The sequence below is a fragment of the Lissotriton vulgaris genome, chromosome 1_1 (genome assembly GCF_964263255.1).
Source record: "Lissotriton vulgaris chromosome 1_1, aLisVul1.2, whole genome shotgun sequence".
NCBI classification, from domain to species: Eukaryota; Metazoa; Chordata; class Amphibia; order Caudata; family Salamandridae; genus Lissotriton; species Lissotriton vulgaris.
The window spans coordinates 1,663,473,404-1,663,497,726 of record NC_141685.1 but is presented as its reverse complement, the minus strand read 5'-3'; the positions used below and the strand labels follow the sequence as shown (position 1 = coordinate 1,663,497,726).

General features: G+C 45.4%; 1 protein-coding gene across 3 annotated transcripts in view; it reads right to left on the bottom strand.

Annotated features, from left to right (window-relative positions):
* Nucleotides 1–235: 235 nt before the first annotated feature.
* Nucleotides 236–24,323, bottom strand: part of AHCYL2 (adenosylhomocysteinase like 2) — a 484,174-nt gene continuing 460,086 nt past the window's right edge. For all 3 annotated transcript variants that reach the window (XM_086918893.1, XM_086918894.1, XM_086918895.1), the window contains exon 17: nt 236–3,857. In XM_086918893.1, the coding sequence (XP_086775019.1) occupies nt 3,851–3,857 (7 nt within the window). In that variant the 3' untranslated portion in view covers nt 236–3,850. The remainder of the gene's footprint in view (nt 3,858–24,323) is intronic.

Sequence of the window (24,323 nt, the reverse complement as noted above, 5' to 3'; positions counted from 1 at the left end):
ATGCTCGATACAATACAATACAAAAGGACGATGAGGCGTCATATGACACTTATTGCTCTTGTCCTTGAGGTCACCATCCTATAGGAGTCAAGAAATTTGACTCCGGAAAAAAACTTGTGCATCTTACTGTTCAGCTCATCCATTATGTCATGCATAGCAAATCGAATCACCAGAACAGCTGAGGGAAGGAGGGAGGGGCTTGAAAAATAACAAAGTGAAGACGCCAAAGCAACAGTCCAGTTTCTGAAGCACTTTATTTCTTGAGGTTACAGACAGATTCCTTATTGCTGATCTAATACAATCACGCATACGTTAATACTTAGACATTTGTTTGAAAATGGTATATATATTCAAAAGTTTATTTCTGTACTGTTGAAATGTGCTGATAAATAAACAATTCTATTATTTTACTATCGATAACGTTCAGAACTGAATTATTTTGCTTAAACAATTTGCTGGTGTTGCCTAGCTCTATTTAATATTATTTCTCTTAAGTTACTTTTCTGTAAATTTTAAAACAATTACAATGAGTAAATCTCAGATGATCACACAAGGAGGTGAGATTCCAGACATATCAGGAAAAAAGCCAAGCAGCAAAAGCTTTACTGGCAATGCGTAGCAATAGGCGTAAAGCTAAAAGGCGAAATGTATAGGAATAAAAAATTCAAGTAAAAAAAAAAGAATCACATTTGTTTCCAACTACCTCAGCTAAAATACACAAGACTGAAATTAGCACAAACTGATGCGCTGGTGGGAGGACCACATACTTTTGACTTCGAGAGAAGTGCTTCCCTGTACAAACGGTGTTGTATTTGTAGCGTGTGATTTTACTTGTATATTATGTAGTGTTCCAGCAGAGACCATCATTAAACATATTGCAGAGATTCAGACACCACAGACCTATTTTCTTTCGCCAGAACCTGGATAAAAATGACAGTCTGGACCAGAGTCCTGCAGCAAGAGATGGTACAAGGTGCGTGGAGACTGCCAGCTTGAAAAATAGAAAATGCAAAGATCATGGCGCCAGTGCCCTTCCATCAAAGGATGCAATACTTGTGGAAGAAAACAGCTACAAGATTAGAAAACCTGTTCAGCTGCCTAGTAGAACCAACAAAGTGCTGTGCAGTTTTTAGTGTTGAAAAGTCTATGTAGTGTCAAGTTCAAGGGGAACCACACCATACATAATACAATACTTTTGGATCCTGTCTTGGCAAACGGTATGCTGAGACTACAGGGTGAGGGTTAAGTTAGGGTGAGGTAAATACCAGAAGAAAGGGACTGTTTTGAATCCAAAGAGCAAGACTAAGTGAAGAGACTGGTGAGCTATCGTTACTGAAAACGTTAATATCGCAAAGTCGTGGCATGCTGTGCAAAGTCAATTTTCTTGGACCAGACCAGATCCGAACCGAACCATATTCCTCTGCGGATTCTGAGGCTCGCTCCCACAGATCTAAATTCAAAATATTTGCAGTCATACACATTATAAAGTCTTAGAAAAAACTTAATTGAGCTGATGAAGATGCTATGAGGATAACTGAATAACTTATTGTTTTAAAAGACTTGAGTGCATACTTTCAAGTCATGAATTCACGTAGGTGCAGCATTTTAATAAATAAAATCACTTTGTGAACAAGAAAATATTTGAAACTGTTTAGTGTAAAAAAAATAAAGTTTTGGAGTTCTAGGTTCTATCATATTCAAGTCTGAATTTCATTCATCCTTTGCGTATCGTCAGAAGGGCAAAGTTCATGCTCCGAAGTCCCAGCTTAGAACCGACTGCTCAGGTCAACGTTTGTGTGCTACCCAACAAAAGACTAGAGGGCTTTCCTTGTCTTATCATAATTACATCAGTATAAAGCCTAAGTTGCAGTCTGTTAAGCCCAACACGTTTTGCCAGGAGTATACAACCCACAATCTGAGCAGATCATAGCTTACGCCATGCAGAAATAAAATATATATATATAGTTTACACAAAACAACTTAGTACTGCAAGGCACAACATAAATTGCCACTTTACATATCAAACCACATTGCGGGTTTCTGGTCTTCTCTGCACTTTAAACCCAAGTCAAGCTGGGGTATTTGGTACCCCCACATAGCCCCCACCACAAGTCTGGAGGGATTTGGTTTTCATTTAAAGTGAGGGTAGTGTTGTTACAATATGTCGCCCAAATGTTACAATATATCAAAACACATGTGTGTATGTAGTCCTAATAAGGACATATTTCCTGTAGTGTCTTCTATAGCATTAAAAAGGCAACCCTCCTTGCTTCATGTTTCTAGAACATCCAACCGAAGTGAACTACCAAAGCAGAGGTTGCATTATTATAAAAATTAAAAAAAAGCTAACAAAAATATGAACAACACAAAGACTGGTCAAATGCATCGCCATAGCTCAAAACAGACCTCTGACCCCCAAGATCCTACTCTACCTCTCAATTCCTTTCTTTTTCTTCCAGCCGACCAAGATGGAGTGCACATGTAGACAGAGCAGGTGGAATGGTTCTTAGGTTCATGTGAACTAAGAAGGCTGCAGGACACAACAAGAAAGAAAAAGAAGTGTCTGTCGGTAAAATGTTTTTGCAATAACAATATAGAATTCCTAAACTCAGCCGCATGAAAGAGAAAAAGAAATCGAGTAAGCCTGAGGCACATGGAAAGAGTTTGCAAAGAGAGGAGGGCTTGGGCTATTGGAGGCTGTTTTCCGATCTGTTGCTGAAACAAGTAGAGGCCGGTCGTTAGAAGTTGGTTATAAGGGAAAAAGCTCTTCTTGTACAGAAGTTTTAGTGAACATCAACTTGACTTGGATGAAGGAGCCAAACGCTTTCAAAGAAGAGACTGGCGCATTGAGTTGAGGTCTCGTACCAAAATTAAAGTTCTGAAAATGAGCCATATGGGCTGTTCCTGAGATTCACTTGCCTACTTCCTGAGCAAAAGACCCATCTTAAGAACCTCCTGAAAAGAATGCTTACCGGATCCGACCCGTAATAGATTCTAAGTTGAGACCCCTCACTCAGTAGCACAGCGATTGATGTTTCACGAATATCTGTCTTCCTACTCTAGGTCTCCAAGTCATCTTCAGACAGGCGAAGAAAAGGTCTACAAACTATTCCTAGCACAAATTCACATTTTTGTTAAATTGTTCCCACTGTTGCTTCAATTAAGGTAAGGGATCGGCTTCCTGCAGAAATAGATGTGCTGCAGTAATTTGTTTATAAATGTACATGAATCAAAGGAAGATTTAGGATTCATTTTACTTTGCAATACTTCAAACGCCAGCCTTCACCAGCAAACACGTTTGTGCTAATTTCATTGTTTATGTAATGGACACAATATCTAACCATGGGTTCCTCTCACGTTTGCAGACTAAAACAATGGGGAAAACAATATTTTGAAGTTTCTTTAAGAAACACTATTTTGGGTTTGAAAAATACATGAGTCCCATCTTTCGCTGAATTAAGCGGCATGAATACAAAGAATGATGAAAACATTAACACCTGCGAGCCAAAGAGGCCCCTCCCCCTCGATCGATTAACGGATGGCTTGAAGCGGACAGATACTTGCAATACATTTGACCAGAGAATAGAGGCTGTCCCGCCCAGAACAGCCACACACACGGGTTGGTTTCCCAGTCATATGGCAGTCAACTCCATGGGCAGAGGAGGCATGTACAGTATTCTAGACAGGTTTTTGTTTTAATAAATAAATAATCTAACACACTGTTTACTAAGCGAGCGAGTCCGGCAGCTGTAGAGGGGGGAAGCGCCTACTGTGTCACCCTGAAATACAGTAGCTGTGAAAGGTGGGCAGTCTTCAACCTTTGACTTTTCCTCCTTACAGATGCAAACTCTCAATACCTAAAAAGAAAGACAAGAAACAAGTCTTATGAAGGTAGCGGTATAACAGATTTTTTAGCATAGTACTCCTGCAACATATTTCCGCCTCCAGTGAAACCTGCCTCACATTAAAAAAAACCATCTACCCACTGCAGGGCGGAGGTGATAACAGTCTCACGAAGGAGAAAAGTGACCACAGCAGTTCACTGCTCCTTTTTAACTGTATTCGTTTTGTATAATTTTATTAAAAAGAAGCATTAGAATAAAATATATACTTCGATCACAGTTTTCTTCCTACATCAACACCAAGCAAATAGGAACTCCAAAGGCCCTTACAAAAAGTGAAAGTGAAGGCAATATTACAGTGGCTCTCCAGTGTACGCGAGGAGTACCAGCAGACGTAGGCTTGTAACCCACAGTGCAATAAAAGAAATGCAAAACATTAAAGGGTGCTTGGATTCTGAGCAAAGGGCAGGAGCTACGTGATGAAAAACGGACAACTGCAACTACGCGCTTTGGTGGAGACTATACAGCAGATTACTCACCTTTAAATCACCCCAGGTGCCAGATTAGATCTAGAAGCTTTTCCCAGAAAAGGATCCCACACACAGGTAGGTGGCACCATCCGTCTCAGTGGTAGTCTCATGCAGTCTCCAGAAGTGATGGCGAGGAGCTGTATGAACAAAAGTTACTTACCTGTAAACTGTGGTTCTCCAGTATTGGTGTCTTTCATAGATTCACATGCTTGAATAATTCCCACGGTACATAAAATAGTAGTAAGAAACATATATACATAAAGCACATACAAATATATATATATATATATATATATATATATATATATATATATCAAAATATATCTAAAAGAAATAAAACCTTAAAGTACCATAGAACAACATTGGCCCATATAAAGTATAGAGATAGAGTTTACTTTAGTAGCATATCCATGTCATAATAGTCCACATTGCAGCCAATCAGGCTGTAGCACCCTCTAGAACCTTCTCCTCAGAAGCTCAAGCCCTCAGATTTTCGTAGCACAAGAGTGACTAAAAGTGCAGGAGGAGAAGAGAGCCTCTGAGGGGAGGAAGGGTGGGTCGCATGTGAATCCATGAAAGACACCAATACTGGAGAACCACAGTTTACAGGTAAGTAACTTTTGTTCTTCTCCAGTATTAGGGGTGTCTTTCATAGATTCATATGCTTGAATAAGAATAGAAAGCAGTACGCCATAATACTCAAAGTCATAAAAGGCAATAATGAAATGGTAATGATATAAATACACATTTGAAACATTTACAATAATGCACAAGAAAACCTTTTATGACAGGAGGCGGGAAGCAACAGAGGCTCACCTTTATTTGAAGAGATTTCGCAGCACCGCTTGACCCACAGCAATGTCCGCAGCGTTAGCTGTCTCCAGACAGTAGTGCCTCATGAATGTGTGCCTGCTGGACCACGTTGCCGCCCTGCATATCTGATGCAGAGGCACTCCAGAAAATAGGGCAGTAGAAGAAGCCACTGCCCTTGTCCAGTGTGCTCGCACCGGAGCGGAAAGAGACTTGCCCGCCCGTTGATGGCAGTAGGAGATGGCAGAAGAAATCCAAAGAGGAATGGTCTGTTTAGTAACCGGATGTCCTTTGCGCATCCGTCCACAGGCCACAAAGAGCTGGTCTGACTTTCGAAAGGCAGCAGTGCGTTGGATATAGAATTTGAGGCATCGTTTCAGATCCAGGGAATGAAGAGTACGCTCAGCGGGAGACTGAGGGTTAGGGAAAAAAGTTTTGAGTTGTACAGGTTCGTTAAGGTGAAAGTCTGAAGGGACCTTTGGTATAAACTTAGGGCTTGTACGTAGTACAACATCGTCCTTTGAGAACTGAAGAAATGATGGCTGAATGGTAAAAGCCTGCATGTCGCTCCCTCGCCTTGAGGACATGAGTGCGAGGAGGAGAGAAACTTTACAAGTAAGGAATCTCAAATCAGCTGAAGGGATAGGTTCAAATGGCGGCTTAAGAAGCTGGGCTAAGACAAGATTCAGACACCAAGAAGGTGGAAGACGCCAGACAGGTGGAAACATCCGGAAGAGACCTTTACAGAATTTACAAATGATCCGAGAGGAGTACAGGGATGTGGAACCATCATGTCGAAAACGGGAAAGTGCAGCCAGGAAGACCTTGAGAGTGGAATGTGAAAGTACCAACTTTGCCAAAAGGAGGAAGAAAGGCAATATTTGCTCAGGGGTGGCGAGCATAGGATCAATGTTCTCTGAGTGGCACCAAACACAAAACCGCCTCCATTTCAATTTATATGTTTTGATGGTGGAAAATGCCCTGCGTGAGCAAGGACTTTTCTGCAGTCAGGATCAATATTCAGATGGGCAAACTCGTGGTGCTCAGGTTCCAAGCGTGAAGCTGGAGAGATGCCGGGTCTGGATGGCAAATCTGCCCGTGGTTCAAGGTGAGAAGGTGCGGCAGGGGGCGGAGAGGGATCGGATCGCACTGGGAAAGAATAAGGAGATACGTGAACCACGATAGACAAGGACACCTGGGCGCAATCAACAGGATCTGAAAGATGCGTTCTCATCCTGCGCAGGAGGCGAGGTATAAGAGGGATCGGCGGAAAAGCATACATGAATCCTTTGGACCAGTTGATCGAAAATGCATTTCCGCTCGACCCTTTGTGGGGATGCCAGCTTGCATAACGTAGGCATTTGCACTTGAGTGAAGTCGTAAAGAGATCCAGCTCCAGCTGGCCCCACCGGCGAAAGATATACTCCAGAGTTGGCTGATGGAGTTCCCACTCGTGACTGTCTGTGGCCGATCGACAGAGAGTCTGCAAGGGCGTTGGAGACGCCCGGTACGTGAACTGCAGTTAATTGGACTCGATGTTGTATTGCCCATTCCCAGATCTGTTGTGCCTGTCTGATCTCGTATCCTCTTGCTTGTTGAGGTAGTGCATACTGGTGGTGTTGTCTGTACGCACCAACAGAGACTCCCCTTCCACCAGCAGATGGAATGATTTCAGGGCGAGGAAGATGGCCAAGAGTTCCAGCCGATTGATGTGCCACTTGCGCTGGTCCGCAGTCCACTTACCGTTGACCGATAACCCTTCGTGGTGCGCACCCCAACCCTCTAAGGAAGCGTCCGTCATAAGGGTAAGCGTGGAGGCTGTTTCCTGAAACATACGCCTTGTCGCAATGTTTGGAAGGTGAGCCCACCATTACAGCATGCCCTGAATGCGAGGGGTCAGGAAGACTTTGTCGTTGAATGACCCTGAGACTTGCCTCCATTGTTTGTCCAATTCTTCTTGGAGAACTCTCATGTGTAACCTGCAATTGAGGATTAGCGGTATGCAGGACGAGGTCATGCCCTGAAAGAATTTTAACGTTCAGACAGAAGCTGACTTTCTTGAGCGTAGAAGAGCCACCAATTTGGCAATGTGATCTTGGCGCTCTTGAGAAACAAACACCTTTGCTAGATGAGTGTCGATCAATGCTGCCAGAAAGACTCTTTGCTGTGCTGGATGGACATGCGATTTCTCCTGGTTGATGGAAAGAACCAAGGTTTGAAGACTGACTGGCAAGTCTGAGTGTGTTGTTGTGCTGCAAAAAAGGTGGGAGCCTTTATCAAGCAGTCGTCCAAATAAGGGTAGATTTGTATGCCTTGTATGCGTAGATACGCCGCAACCAGAGCCATGATCTTTGTGAAGACTCTCGGAGCGGAACAAAGGCCAAAAGGCAGAACCTTGAATTGGAAGTGTTTTGATCCAACTTTGAAACTGAGGTACTTTCTGTGTCTTTGATGGACTGGCACATGAAAATATGCATCTTAAAGGTCGATTGTGGAGAGGAACCCTCCGGGGTTCAGGAACTACAAAATTTCCAGCAAGGTCAGCATTCTAAATGTTTGGGATTTGATGAACTTGTTGAGGGCTCGGAGGTCTAATATCGGGCGCCACTCCCCCGATTTCTTCCTGATAAGAAAAAAGCGGGAATAAAAGCCCATCCCTTGTTGTAATCGAGGAACCACGTCGACTTCTCCTTTTTGGATCATAACTGCAACCTGTCCAAACAGTTCCTTTAAGTGTGCTGGTGAGGGACCAGAGGGCGGGTGGTTGGGTGGAAACTTGAGAAATTCCAGAGCGTGGCCCTTTGAGATGACATCCAAAACCCAATGGTCTGAAGTTATTTTCGACCAATCTTAAAAGTTGTGAGAGATTCGAACTACAATTCGCTGAGCAGGATAAGGCTTGGATTTTGAAACGTCACTGTTTTTTTAGAGGTGTTACCTCCCCTGTAGGTGGTTTTTCGCCTATAAGGCCTGGAATCGGACTGTCTATTCTGGTTTTGGTTGGAATAACGCTGTTTGTTATCACCATAGGAGCGGTACTGGGATGTGTCTCGAAAATTGGAGGATGTGCCCCTGCCAAGTGCTCCACTGAATGGCAGTTTCCTGTACTGGAGAGAACCTAGGGCTCAAGCAGTGTCCGTATCTTTCTTGATGGACTCTAAAGCGTTGTCCACGTGCTTGCCAAAGAGGGACTCTCCATCGAAAGGTAAATTGAGTACCTTACCCTGTACCTCAGGCCGAAAAGACGTAGCCTTAAGCCAGCCCTGCCTTCTTAAAACAGCAGCACCTGCAAGCTGTCTGAAACCAGTTGAGGAAATATCAACAGCACAGTCTATAATTTCGGACAATATTTTTTCACCCTCCTGCACGATCTTTTGTGCCTCTGCCCTGGAAGATTCAGGAATCAGGTCGACTAAAGCTGCAATCTCCGACCACATTTGTCGGTCGTGTCTGCCGAGGTTGGCTAAGGAATTTGCCACCCTGACTTTAGTTGCGGCCACCGTGGTGAACTTTTTGCCAATGGTATCCAGGCGGCGACCTTCCTGGTCCGGCGGTGATGATAAAGGAGAAGCTGGGTTACGTGTCCTCTTCTGGGCAGCCCGTGTAATGACCGAGTCTGGCTTCGGTTGAGACACAAGGTAGGCAGGTTAATCCTCGGGCGCCTTATATTTTTTGTTTAGGCGTGGAAGTACGCAGGAATGGAATTAGGCCGTTCCATGAGTTTAAGTCCCTCCTTTCAAATGAAATCAATTCTTGGAATGGCATGCACTTGCTTTAAAGGTTGATCTTTAAAATCATAAAGAAAACAGTCTTGCTGTCTGACGACCATAGGCAGGTGGAAAAGTTTTGCGGCCCTCATCATTAAAAGGTGAAAACCCCCAATATCCACTGGGGGAGAAGCCAGAGGGGAGGTAGGCGGAGGAGACCGAGTCTAGGTCTGATAATTATCCCAATCTGCTAGGACAGCGTCATCATCTTGGTCCATATCAACATGAACGTCATCATCAGTACCAGGGTCCGGAGGAACAGGTGACCGTGGCGGTGCAACTTGAACGGGCTCCTGCGCTGGAGGAGGCGTTGGAGAAGCCTGCGAAGAAGGTAAAAAACGAAGATTATAGTCGTCCAGCATGTGTTGCAGATTTGTGATTAAAGACATCGGCAACTGCGCCATAGGAATTCCATGTTCCAAATCCTGTTGGTCATCATGAACTGAGATGTGCGACTCCCGCTCATAGTTATCCTCATCCTGATATTTGATATGAAGCTCCGATGGGCTACTTGCGGGACAAACTGTGTCATCAGCATAGGAGCCATCAGAAGATTCCTCCTCTGCGGATGCAAACAATTGAGCCGGGGGACCGGACCTGTGTTAGACAGGGCACAAAACCAGTGGATTAGGACGTTTAACAGTAGTTGCAGTTACCACAGTGAAGGTGGTTGCAGTCGCCAGTGAAAATTGCTCCGTTGATGCTCCCGTCAACGAGCTCGTCCACGATGTCGTCACCGAGGGATTTGTCGATGTTCCAGGCGTCGATGAGGTGGATGCCGTCGATTAAGTCAAGGTCGCTGTCGTCGACGACACTGCCGTCGACAGAGATGTAATTGTCGTCGACGAAGTCTTCGACGACGAGGTAGATGTCGACGAGGTACTCTATGTCGACGAGGCTATCTTCGACGAAGGAGGTAGCATCGACGAAGTCTTCGACGACGAGTGTTGGTTGGGTTGTCGACGAGACAGATTTCTTTGTCGTCTACGAGATCCCCTGATGAAGGGTACATGCCCGAAATGCATTGGGCATAATCGTAATGAAACTTTTTGAAACGTTTTATGAATAAATAACACGCACCAAAAGAACATAAGAAATAAACAGAACTGAAGCATCGATTACACTTGTGGAATGAACTTTATTGAACAAATGAGATGAACAGTTACATATGAGTGCTTCGAAGGGACGTCACTCCTGAGGTAAGTGCCGCTTCTTAAGAAAATGCCCACCTCGACAGACCTGACTGTAGAGGCAGTAGTGGTTCATGAACACGTGCACTGATGCCCACAGAGCTGCCTGTCAAATATCCATGACCGGTGATCTGCATGCATTTCATAGGAGCAGCCTTGGCCGTGGTGGAGTGGGCCCTTATGCCTTCAGGAGCCTGCTTCTTAGCCAGAGTGAAGCAGATCTCGATGCAGAGGACTATCCATCATGAGATAGTCGGGTTCTGCACCACCTTATCCTTCTTTCCCCCAGAGAACCCGTAAAAAGAGCGGATTGTCCACCTAATGTTCTGTGGTATGATTAGTGTAAAAACTGAGTGTCTTGGAGGTCCAAACAATGGAGCCCCTCTTCCACTTTCATGGGAAGAGATGTCTGTGGTGGCAAGCAACCTGTTGGTGGACTTGAGGGGCGAGATTAAGGTTTAGCCTAAGTACCCAGCAGGGTGCCAGTGAGGGCTTCAATGAAGGGCAAAAGTGGTTGGGTCAGTGCCTGCCAGGCTATAAGACCTCTGTCAACACATTTGTGTTTACCTACACACGGCGGAAGTGAAGGTCAAGGACCTCAGCAGCCCTCATTACTCTGGCAAATAAAGTGTTTTTCTCAGTTGGTGGGCTCGGGGTATTGGATTTGGGGGGCGGGGAGCACTCTGGCAGGGGCGGGAGGTTACCAAAACATAACTGGGAGGGGTGTTTAGCCCACTGGCATCCTGGGGCTCCATATATCAGCAATTATCATAGGATGGGGAAAATGTTTCCCCATCTCCGCCACTGTGGTCTCCATAAGGCTGGCTTTTGTCAGAGTCTGAGCTAAAAAGCTGGTGTACGGTCTGTGCATGATTGGGCAGCAGAACCTCTGAGTCTCAGTCAGATGATGGTATATCAGATCTGGATGTATCTGCTGTAGAGACTGAGACGTGTATCAGACAGCACAACAGGTGCCCAGTCTTCCTACACCCAGAAGGTGGCGACGATGAACCCGCTGGCGGCAACTCAAATGAGACTCCCTGTTGGGGCAAAAGGTACGCCTTAGGGAGCCGGAAGTGTGCCAAGATGAGAAACATGGCTTCATGAAAGGCCCCTCTCTACCTGCTGCGTCGCCTACGGACCTAGGAGCTTTGGGTGCAACAGGATCAGTGACAGAATCTGCTCTTTGGTGGAACGGGAGCAAGGCCTGGAGGCACGGTGATGCCCTTGCACCTTCTCTTGAGATTGAGAGTGGCAGGAAAGGGCAGTCACGTTTCAACTTCTTGTGTTTAGACTGTTTAGACTTCTGTGGCGAGGAAGATATGTCTTGGAAATGACGTCAGGAACGAAAAAGGAATCGGGTCCTTGCTTTCAATTTTGGCCTGGAGGGGGAACTAGCTCGGAACCTCCTGGTGTTTCCACAGGCAGAACTTTGCCTCAATGGCCTTAGATTTCATATGGGCGCAGCTGTTGCAGGCTTTCGAGTTGGGTGAATAACCAAAACACCAGAGGCACACCTCATGTGGATCTGAAACAGAGATCGGTTTGCAACAGTTCCTACAAGGTTTGAATTCTGTTGTTTTAGGGGGAACATCACTAAAACGCTTTAAATGTTTTAGAGGAAATTCTCTTCACAGAGCAAAGAAAGGAGCGAAATTCGTAAACTGTGCCTTAAGGTGAAGAAAGAAAGAACTGGTGTCGGAATGCATGGGTGGCACTTACATATGACTCGATTGTCACTTCTAGAGCGGACTGACATCAAAGCAGAGCTGTAAGGTGACACCAAATGGTGCACAAGAGCGCTATTTTTCAGTTTTCTGGAACGGAGGCCTGGGAAAATTCTAAAAGTGAAGGTTCTTCAGTTAGATATATATCTATCAGAATATGCCAGAATCCGAAACATCTGTTCTTCTGGAAAGAAGATGGCATATAGCAAATGAACTGTCAGAACTTGCAACTCACCAATATAAAACACAGACGTGACAGCAATGAGGAACACAGTTTTAAGTGTCAGTAGCCTCCAATCAGCTGTGCATAGGTTCAAAAGGGGTGCATGATAAGAAAGTAAAAATCAAATTAAGATCCCTCTATGGTATAACAAAATGTGCCTGAGAAAACATGTAAACCCTTAAAAAATTAACCTGGGGAAGCAGCAGCAGAGACCGCAACGCATAAAGGAAACTGGAAACCCACAGAAGGCGGAACAAGACTCCTGGGAAGCCTTGAAGCAGAAACTCTAGAGTGCAGAAAGCTCAACAGGAAGTATTCTCAGAGGTGGCAAAATTATCTATCCAAGGCACAAACCACTGGACGAATAAATCTTAAACTACCACCAGGTGCAGCAGCCACTTGTGATTTGTTAGAATGGTGTCCGCTAAGCTAGTCTGTCTGGGCATTTAAAGACCCCACTAAATGGTCAATAGTCAACAAAATTCCCTGAAATGCCACCCGGGGCCAAAGCACCTATTGGCACAGCACAGATGACCCCACAATGCCCTGTTTGTTGGTGTACAAGACAGTTTTTGCTGTCCCCCAGAATTTGCACAGGGCTGACCTTTATGGAAGCAAGAAAGGTCAGCTAGATGACACTAAGAAGATTGATATGGTGCATATGGCCCAGGAATAATCAGCGGTCTCTGATCTTAGCCTCATCCAAGTGGTCTCCCAATGCCCAGAGTTGATGCATTTGACTCCACTGTGAGCTCTGGATAGAGTAGGGAAACAGTTTGCTGCAAGTCAGGTGGGAATCCTTTATACATCAATTAAAATTCTGTGCCTCCTTATCTGATAATCAGATTTTGTCTGAGAGGCAACCCCAGTGGTGAACCCACTAAAAGTTGGGGGTCCACTTCAGGGCCCACTTGTGCCAATGGGTATGAGACACCAGAACGATACACATGGCTAGGAGACCGAGGAGCCTCAGAACCATCGGGGCTGAAACACAGGGCAGAGCCCAAAACATTGGGATCCTATACTGAATGCCCAAGGATCACTGTAGAGGGTGGTAAGGCTTTAAAACATCAGTGTGTCCAGAATGGCTTCTAAAAAGGGAATCCTCTGCACTAGCCGAAGGGCGGATTTTAGCAGATTGAGGACTAACCAGACTGAAGTTAGGAGTGTGATGGTGGTCCATGACAAACTTGCCTTCAACAGTCATCTAGGTACAAATTACAAGCACTCCCGACCTATTAAGATGGGCCATTACCAGTGCCATCACCTTCGTAAACTTCCAGGGACATAGGTGAGGCCAAAGAGCAGCATGGTGAACTAAAACAAGTGGAGGGAAAACCGGTAAAACTGCAGGACAGGTACATAAAAATACATGTCCTACAAGTCCAAGAACATCATCCAATCCCCAGGATCTAGGGTAGAAAAGAGGATCTTGACAAGAGTCAGCATCTTGAATTTTTACTTCCAAAGGAAAGCATTCAAGAACCGAAGGTTCAAAAGCGCTCCGAGTCCAAGGTGTTCTTAAGCACCAAGAAGTACCATGGACAGCACCCATTGCCTCTACCTCTCTTGAACTTTCTCCATTGTCCCTTTTACCAGCAATGAGTGGATATCTTTTGCAAGGTGATTGGGTGAAAAGAGAAGGAGCAGTAAGGACGATAAAGAGGTAAGAGCATAATAATGACCAACAATGGGTCAGAGTTAACAAAATGCCATTTTTGACAGGGAAAAAGAGTACCCCATTGCTCAAAGGCGACTCTTGAAGTGGATGAGGACTGACCATGTCATTAGTGGCCCCATTTTCTGCTGCACCCAATCCTCCGGGAGCCTCTAAAGAGCTGGAGAGGCTGCTGCAAGGGCTGAGACCGCTCCCTTTGGTTATGGTTTCCCCACAGAGTGATCTCTGAGCTTTCAGTATTGGTGATTGATCTGGCCAGCCGGGGACAGCAAGCCCAAGGATCGAGCTCTAGTATGATTATTTTTAAAGAACTACAAAGCTGAATGCGCTCTAAACAGCCTCAAACTATCAAAAGGTATTTCCGCAGAGCATGCCTGCACGTCCCTGGAGATATCCGTGGTGCACATCCAAGTATGACAATGAGTCACAGCTGAAGTGTCCACTGCATGGCATACAGTCTGTGGTGTCTAGCAATGCTCGCAAAATGTATTCACCCGCATCTTGTCAGCTGTTGACAGCTTTTGCAAAGAATTTCAAGCATCAGGGAGGATGGGCAAGACCTTGCTCGCCACATCCAGAAGCGTGACCAAATCTGCTCAACAGGCAGCCCACAGATCGCAGTCTCAATCTGGCAGTGAAGAACATCCTCTTTAAAGTGGATTCATGTGCTTCGATTCTATATCAGGAGAGGCAGCAGGGAATGTCTTTGGGTTTACTTTGCTGGCTGAAGTCTTCACTACAAGACTTTCAGGTGTTAGGAGTGGTGTCAAAAAGGCTTGGTTAGCGAGAGCAAGCCTATGGAGTTCGACGAGGGGGTGACTCACTGGTGTTTCCGAGCAATACGTCAACCATTTCTCAACCAGAGTGTCTGTAGGGGCCTCGTTGAAAGGTAGCAAACACTCTAAAACATTAGGGCCAGGTAGCAAAATTCCAGTAAGCAGATTATACTAAGTTTCCAGACTTGACAACTACAGTTACAGCACCTCTGACAGCATATGTACTACTACAATAAAGGAGGCTCCTTCCTTGGTTGGGGGTGCAATTGAGAGATCTATTCAACCTCTGGTGAAGTATCAAGACCAGTAGAGTTTAAGATCTAAATACAGTTCATCATCATCAACAGTACAGTGCGGAGGTAATGGGAGACAGCATTTACAACGCTGTCAGTACCACGCGCGTTGGTAACAACGCGGACAATACATAGTCAGTGTTACCACACGTGACATTACATCGCAAGTCATTTCAATGACTTGCGCTCGATGGCGTGCAACACCAGGGAATGTGATGGAATTGGAGTCCAACACATTCCCTGCTGTTGCGGTAATTGGAGTGGGAATAGGAATTTATACTATTCCTAAGTCCAGCGCACCATCTAGTGCAAGTCGTAGAAATGACTTGCATTGTAATGCCATGCGTGGCAACAACGTGGACGATGTAACGTCCGCGTTGTTACCTACCGCTATGTAATATGTGGCGTTGTAACGTCACATATTCTGAGGTAATACATTGCCCGCCTCCTCATCATGTGGCACATTCTCCAATTCCTGAATGGCTTCTGTGTTGTAGCCAAATAAAGCCTCAAATAGTCGAAGATATTGGCACAGAGGCACTGCCAGAAAATACTCTGACATCACTGGTTTTGCCTTATAGTTTAGTAATTTGACACTGGTTCACTGAGCTGTGGATCCACATTGGTGTCTGGGTGGAATCTGGAACTGGGACCTCCGAGATCTTGTGCCAGACAACCAGAACAAACAATGAAGGTCTTGCAAGCAGAAGTCCAACTTGGGGCCCTAGCCAAGCCACAGCGGTCTGGAAAACTGCACCACAGACTCAGAGAAGGCCTCAACTTGCTGCAGAATCCAGGATGGCCTTGGAAATTCGGAACGCATGGCTTCAGCTGTGGATTAGTGTCTCGCAACCGGTGTCGAGTGCGGATTTCTTTCTGGTGCGGAGTTAACAAGGGGAGGACTTGCCTGGTCTTCTTGGGTTTGAGCTGAGATTTGTCCTAGGACTTCATCTTAGACTTGCGCAAGGACAGAGATCTGGACCGAACCGGGACACTAAGGAGGACCACCTTCATGTCTTGAGCTCACCTATGTACAACTTCGCCTCCCACTCCCTTCAGATGCATCAGGGAGCATCAGTCACATGATTATGAATCATGCTTGTGTATATGAGACACCAAAGACAGATGTCATGCAGGTCTGTGACAGAAAGCATTTCCATGCAGTATTCAGGACAGTCTTCCTACACACACTCTCCCTGAACACTGTCCCTGAAAAAATGTTTTTAAGGTTAGTGAAGAAAAGACAAAAGGTCAGGAATGGAGCTCCAGAAGCACATCAAAGGGCATGGGGAGAAAAAGGCCCTGACATCAGCAGGCAGGGATGGCACGTATACCTGCCTCTAGGTAGTCTGTTTGTGAAGCAGGATCAGGATGCTGCGGAGTCTGATGGTACCACCAACCAGCACATGGGAGCAATTACTGGAAATACGTTTTCAGATCCAGGCTGGCACCTGGGATAATTCAAAGGTTGAGTAATCTCTGGTTAAAATGATCAAACAGAAATCAGGACTTCCCTTGCTACTTACGGAGGTTTGTTTAGCGCTTCCTTAGAAGTGCCTAGAGATCGTTTTGTACGAAAATACAGGGTGTCCCGCTCTATCAGGTCTAAGAACCTGTTCTACAATAGAAGTATACCATGTACTTCTGTGTATATTAGGATCTAAAAGGACCCGGGATCAATCTATCTTATGGGGTTTGCAACAGAAGGCAGAAGACAACAGAAATGTAATCAATGCACAAACCATGAGTATGTGTAGCAGGTGGGTTCGTAAATCCAAAGTACAAAATAGTCTATTATACACAAAGAATGACGGTAATATAAACTAATACAAATAAGTTTTGATAAAAAAGTATACAAATTTATTGTTATTCATTACAGTCTGAATCATTTGATGATATTAAAAACAACGATAAAAAGAAAACATCGAGGTAATCATTCAACATAATTTTGTACAATTCATCTTAATTAAAACAAACTACATTAAAACAAGAATCACAGGTTTAGTCGATGCGGCGTTTCAGTTTTTCTTCATGTGACACCTTCTTCAGGACAGATTCTTAGAACAAATGATTATTAACGCACACACTTCAGTTTTAGTGCTATATTATGCCCCAGTCTTGTACGATCTGTTGGCCTCAGGTGCGTTTTTCACTGGAAATATCTTGGGTAGTTAAATTAATGGCCTTCCACACTGTGCGAGGGAGCCACCGTAGTATTTAGGATATGGAGTTTCCTATTCTGATAAGGGCAAGCCGTTGCAGTCGTAGACACTTCAATTGGTATCGGCACAGGAAATGTTCAGGGGATGGCCTCCCGTCCTGGGTATTTTGCCCACTGTACACTTTATATATGTTTTCGGCCTCCCTGCTCCTTCTCGTCACAGCGTTGCCGGTTCCGTCGTCCAATCTGATAAAATTTTTATCAGATTGGACGACGGAACCGGCGACGCTGCCTAGAGGCCAGGATTAAGGTAACTGTTCAATGTCCCTGGTATCAAGGGGGCCTTCCATCTGCAATATAGTATCAGTGCAATGGATGACATGAGCGCCACCAGAAACTTGTATTTCCTACTAGCGGCAGGAATTAAAGTTGTATTGTATACTGCCATGACAGACTTGGAATGAGCATAGTCTCCAGGTTCTGCTCCACATGCTGGACTTACACTGCAAAAAGAACCAGTTTTCCAGCTTGGGACCTTTTCTCAGATGGGTAGAGTCCAGAATCAGGCAGTTTGCACAGAGGCTGGCCCAAAGTCTTTCTAAACATAACCTGTTTAACTGGAACTCTTTGTACCTAACCTTTAAGTAAACGTATTTTTCTGCTTTTTACATGAACACGCACATGAAAATAGGCATCAAAGTCCGATGAACAGAGGTAGTCTTCTTGCTTAAGAATAGGGAGAACATTACATCACCTATATATCCACCTGGGGTATTTGTTAAATTGGTGAAAATACAGACTGTTCCCAAAATGCATTTTACAGTAGTAAGTAAGAGAAATACAAGACTCATCAGCAACATATTTTGCTGCTTCCCCTCTCGGGAGAATGTTCAAGTCATCTCGCTATATATAGATGTTTGGAGTCCGATTTAATTGGTGGCATCAGAGATTTCTGTGAAAAATCCAAGCTGTGTCCATTTTGCAGATATGGAGTACTCACTTGTCTGATGTTCTGCTTTTTGAGTTACAAATGTAATAAATGTGGCTCTCTCCGACCAGGGTATGAACTGAACATAGAAGGTGACCATTCTCGTGAATTCCGCTTAGATGAGTGGGGTCATAAGAAACTCATCTTAATCTGTTTTACCGAGATGTGCTGTCATAATTTATGATGCTCCACTGGTATGAAAAGTAAAAGAACTATTGGTACTGTGGATACCACGTTCAGATTATTTTTGGAAAATTTGCTTGTCAAAAAAAAAATTAGATAAAACAAACAATTTTTCGGGAAAAGTATAGACACTTCCATAACAGTAACAGTTTATTTTCTATTACGTTAATAGTCTGACCTACACCAGGGGTCCTTTGAGCGTCTTTAACAATAGAAGATTAACAAAAATCCTTTAAGAAAATCCAATTTTGAAACAAAAATAAATATGAAAGCTTATTTGTGGCTATATTGAGCAATTCTTGCATGTTTTCTTTGAAACAAAATATCCAAACCATTTACAAAGTATAACTACTCCTCCAAGAGGTATTAGAATTATTCTTTCAGACCCCTTTTTAAAGAGAAAAGTAGGGCAATGTAGGCTGACAGGAAGCACTAATTAAACAGTACTCCGCAGAAGCACAAACAAGCATTGGAAATGCAATAGGTCTCGGATTTATTTGAGTTAGAGGTATGGCATAGTAAATGGCAATGTCTTTTAGCCATGTGTTATGGAGTGTATACATGTGGTGTGTAGTGGAATTATGTGGGTTGGATTGGAATTGTAGCAAGGTTGTATGCTGCACTTTAGATGAATATGTTTAAAAGTAAAGTGCACCATACTGCGATTGCTACAATGGTTAATTGTGGATGAGTTAACAATTGATGTGTGCACTGATGGCTGGTGGTGTGTGTGCTTGGTAAAAGCATGCACTGACTGCTGGTGGTGTGTGCGCCTGGTAAAAGCGTGCACTGACGTCTGGTGTTGTGTGTGTGTGCCTGGTGAAAGTGTGCACTGATGGCTGGTGGTGTGTGCGTGTGTTTGGTGAAAGCGTGCACGGACGTCTGGTGTTGTGTGCCTGGTGGAAGCCTGCACTGACGGCTGGTGGTGTTTGTGCCCGGTGGAAGCCTGCACTGACGGCTGGTAGTGTTTGTGCCCGGTGGAAGGCTGCACTGACGGCTGGTAGTGTTTGTGCCCGGTGGAAGGCTGCACTGACGGCTGGTGGTGTTTGTGCCCGGTGGAAGGCTGCACTGACGGCTGGTAGGGTTTGTGCCCGGTGGAAGCCTGCACTGACGGCTGGTAGGGTTTGTGCCCGGTGGAAGCCTGCACTGACGGCTGGTGGTGTGTGTGTGTGTGTGTGTGTGTGTGTGTGTGCGTGTGCGTGTGGTGGTGAGTGTGTGGTGGTGAGTGTGTGGTGGTGAGTGTGTGGTGGTGAGTGTGTGGTGGTGAGTGTGTGGTGGTGAGTGTGTGGTGGTGAGTGTGGTGGTGAGAGTGTGGTGGTGAGAGTGTGGTGGTTAGAGTGTGGTGGTGAGAGTGTGGTGGTGAGAGTGTGGTGGTGAGAGTGTGGTGGTGAGAGTGTGGTGGTGAGAGTGTGGTGGTGAGAGTGTGGTGGTGAGAGTGTGGTGGTGAGAGTGTGGTGGTGAGAGTGTGGTGGTGAGAGTGTGGTGGTGAGAGTGTGGTGGTGAGAGTGTGGTGGTGAGAGAGTGGTGGTGAGAGTGTGGTGTGTGTGGTGGAATTAGTTCGAGTGTTCGTACCCTACACACACACACACACACACACACTGTTCACCCTGCAAACACACACACACACACACACACTGTTCACCCTGCAAACACACACACCGCTCACTCTGCACTCTACGCTCACTCTATGCTCACTCTGCACTCGTGGCTGGTGACGGAGTGGTTCCGTCACCAGCAAAGCCAATAGCTCTCACCTAGGCGAGCCCTATTGGCTTTGCCAATACTTTTTGCCCTGGCAGCTGACTTCATCAGACACTATGGGCCTTCGCAATCTACGCATTTCCCCACAAGGAATGTGAAAAATCATGAGTAGCGGGCTTTTTATTGCGGTCAAGCTTCTCGTATTTGCTGTGCAGTTTTCAGACATCTCTGACAGAGAGCAGGTGGAGGTTGGCATTGTTCGCACTCTACCAGCCTACAGGGCCCTGCGGGTGGGTTACTCGGCTCAGTCTCCCCTGGGTGGGCTTCTCGAGTGTGTATTGGGCCGCTATTGTTCTCTGATCGAGGGAAGTCGAGGTGTTCAATAGTCCACTGATGGCATTCGGTGCAGTGGGCGAAGGCCTGTGGGGGGTGACTGTTTCCGGCCAAGGAGAACAGAGCGCTTGCGAGCCCCCGTCTGACTAGTACTGGGTAACTCCCACATAATTAACGTATCTTACGCTGATGACACCCAGCTACTTTTTACGTGCAACAAGGGTGAAGATTTCGACAGTGGTCAGATCAGGGAATGTCTGGAAGCCGTGTTTGAATGGTTTCAGAGGCATAGTTTGAAATGCAACTCTGATAAGTCGGAGCTGCTCTTCTTCGGAAGCCCCCCGGACCCCGAGTGGAAGTCCTGGTGGCCGCGTGATATGTCACCGCCTGAGGACACCTCGCAAAAAGATAAAAATCTGGGTGTCCTATGTGATGTGGATCTCTCTTTTAAACCCCAGGTTGTAGGGCTGACTGGAAAATGCTTTGGCATTTTAAAAATGGTGCGGAAGTTCCTTCCTTTAATATCCCTCCAACATAAAAAAAATCATAGTTCAGGCCTTGATAGGTTCGCGTCTTGATTACGCGAACACCCTCTATCTTGGCCTCCCGAAATATCTCCTGGCTCGTTTACAGGTTGTGCAAAATTCGGCCGCCAGAGCCATCTTTGGACTACCGCGAAGGGCTCACGCATCGGAGTTGCTTGAGAGACTTCATTGGCTTCCGATTGCCAAAAGAGTCACTTTTAAGATCTTGACTCTGGCTTTTAAAGCTCTCCACGCGACCGGCCCTAAATAGCTCTGGAAGCGGATGGCTTTTTATGCTCCCAGGAGGTTCTTAAGGTCCGCAATGCAGGCCAAAGCTGTTGTTCCCAGTATAAAACGTGCTCGCACCGGAGGTCGTTCTTTCCGGTATCTGGCCCGTGCTGTTGGAACAAGCTTCCTTTTGCTTCGAGAACTACTTCCAACCTGCTTGCTTTCCGAAAGGACCTGAAGACGTGGCTTTTTGCCCAATAATTTCTCCGCTGCCATGTGGAGGGCACTGTGTTATGTATTTTTCTTCTATGTTTCTCTTTGCCAAAGCGCCGGGACACTCCTTGGAGTAGCCGAGCGCTATAAAAGAGATAACATAACATAACATAACATAACATAACATAACATAACATAACATAACATAACATAACATAACATAACATAACATAACATAACATAACATAACATAACATAACATAATTACCCTGTGCAGGGGCACCTTGGTATAGAGTGTGAGTTGGGGAAGTCTGTTAGTCGAGTGCTAACACTCAAATACAGTGACATGAGCGTGTATGGAACGTTACGCAAGCCACAAAAGGGCGTCGCCTCGGCGCCCTCTGCTGCAAGGATGTTGTAATGCAACCCTTTTGCAGCTGGGTGCTGATCTGTGATTCCTCTAACAGAGAGGGACGGGTAGATAGTGTAGATAGTGAAATTAGAGAGGTATTAAGGATGCACACGGAGGAGGGGCGCAGGGTCTTAGCAATACATGTGTTCTCGGCGGGAGCACTGACCCCTAATCTATGTGCATTATCCTGGTCTTTAGAAGCTTGTATCTAATTAAATTCTCCAGTTACGCCCTCAACCCCTCCTGTTCTCTAAACTCAGACACTTGCATTGATCACAAGGCCACTCATTTCCGAAGGATTCGCCTAACGCTGAGGCGCTAATTCAACACTGATTAGTGCCTGTAAATAGCATAGGATTAGAACTGGGGGTGCCCCTGTCTCTTAAAACATGATGTGCTTGGAAGTGTCGGCCACGTGCGGCTCCGTGTGTGACTGGCTCTCCCCAGCCCCGAAAGCCCTGTTGAATAACGTATCTGCCATGTGACGTTCTCGTTCTCTGCTCCAACCCTTCCGACAATATTTACAGAGGTACTTGTCTGACACATGACTGAATCTTCCCTAGATGCATTCGCTTGGCATGGGATTGACTACCCAAAGGCACCACTTTTCCCAGAGATGGTCTCGCATGCTACTGCTCCGGGTTCACTGGCATTTAAGTCACTGCCTAGCACGCGACCGACTCTACCAAAGCTGCAGGAGTCTTTTATATCTCGTCAGAAGTTTTGAGGCACTACATTAACAACTGGCTGACGTGTCCCCAGTCCTCTGAGCCGTTCAGAGGGCCTCGTACAAATAGTGACTGACTCTTCCCCTTTCGAACAGCCTTCCAGCAGAACTAACCTTGTACGTAACTGGCTCTCCAAAACCCGATGATTTTCTTAAAGCAACTCCTTATCGGAATAGTCAATCACCGTTGGACAGAAGCAAAATAACGTTTGTGTCAATGTGTTTTTATAGTGCTTTATAGTGCTTTATGTAGTCCTCGCTATCTCGTTGCCCTGCAAACTAGGCAGAGACTAAGTGACATATCAATGTTTGACCTTACAGGAACCCGCTACAACAAAGCTCTTTGGGACGGGTTGCCTTTCTGGTATTCTTCTATTTATATATTAAGCTGAGCCCCACTAAGTGCAATGCACAGGCCGCATCACTCTGTGCTTAAAAGACAGCAGTGAGGGAGGGCAGCGCCCGGGGAGATGCTAGTGACCGGGGTGTAAACCTTGGCGTCCGTTCCTTGTACTCATGCAACTGCTTGTGTGACTTCAGTAGTCGCCGCTGTGCCCGTCTCACTGGCAGTGCCCACAACGTGCTCGAAGGCGATTGTTTTATTTCCCTGATTCACCAGTGGGCGAAGGTAAAGTTATGGCTCGGTTGGAACAAGTAAAAAAAAAAACGGCAAGTGGTGCTCGCACGCGTGCCACTGCGAGCACATGTTTTGAATTATCTCGGCTGTCAAGCCGCGATAATTCAAAACATATGGCCTTCTGGTGCGCGTAACAGACACCAATAGGCCATAGGCGGAGCTATGTGACCGCCTATGGCCTATTGCGTGTTCTGTTTCTAAAGCACACGCACGCGAAGGCCAATAGGCATGCACCTAGGAAGAAACACGCACGAGCACCATGGAATCAATAGGTACATTTTGTGAAGCCTCTCAGAAAAGGACTATGGGCTACGCCCCCTGCTGACGCAGTTGCTAGGCCCGAGACCAAAAAGGACGGGAATCTATATTTTTGCCATTCAATTGGTGCACTCTACTGCTGTCTCTTGTGATACATAATGGATGGAACTATTTCTATTTTCAGACTAATCAAGTTTAAAGACGAACGCCCTGACCCTCTCATAGATGGCATGCTACATCATATGGCCCCTCCTCCTCAGTCGTGTCAGAAAGGAGGTAGTTTTAATTAAACCGGTCAGGTTTCTTCTCCCTCTGTTGCCATCCACCTCAAAATAGTTCAGCCTCATTTAAGAGGTGAGCCCGTTTCAGAACAATCCCACATGAGCATTACAGGGTACTATGTACTTCCTTATTTCAGAATAAAATTGCATTAATATTGTTGTTTTACTTTCAAACAGTGATGTGATTGTTGCTTCATTACTCCTGGTGTGTTTTTATTTCAAAATCCTTTTGTCCTTTTTTGATCCACTATCTTTTAGACTACTTTTTCAAATATTATCATTGCTGATGTACCTGTTTGATGTCATGGACCTAAAAATAAAACATGAGCACACCATGTTCCTCTTGTCGACACCTCTCTGGATTTGCCTCTCAGAAAGTGTCTGAGGGTGGTGGAACGAGCTAAGGGAAGGTGAGCTCTCACTGGAAGCCCCTCCGGTATTCCTTTAGAACCTCGACACCCGAGCTGGTCTTCAGGCAGGCCATGATTATATTAATCTTTACCATGTCTTTCATAGGTTTTTTAAATGTATTTTTTAAGGTGAGATTCTGACAGACATTGTGCCAATTTGCCTGTACCTTGTTTCCACAACAAAAATGTAATCTTAGTTATAAGAGAAGTCGAGTGCTAAATATTTTTATTAAAGTCTGGGTACGTTTTCCAAAGCACAAAAGTCAAATAAGGTCAATTGTAGTGCTTCCATATACGGTTTCCAAATTACTGACCTGTTCTAAAAAGGGTATGATGAGATACTAGTGGGGCAGTGTCCGTTTTGTTGCAAGTCATGGCTGAAGCCTTTCTTGCTACATTGCCCTGCTTTTCTCCCACTTTTTCCTTTGTGG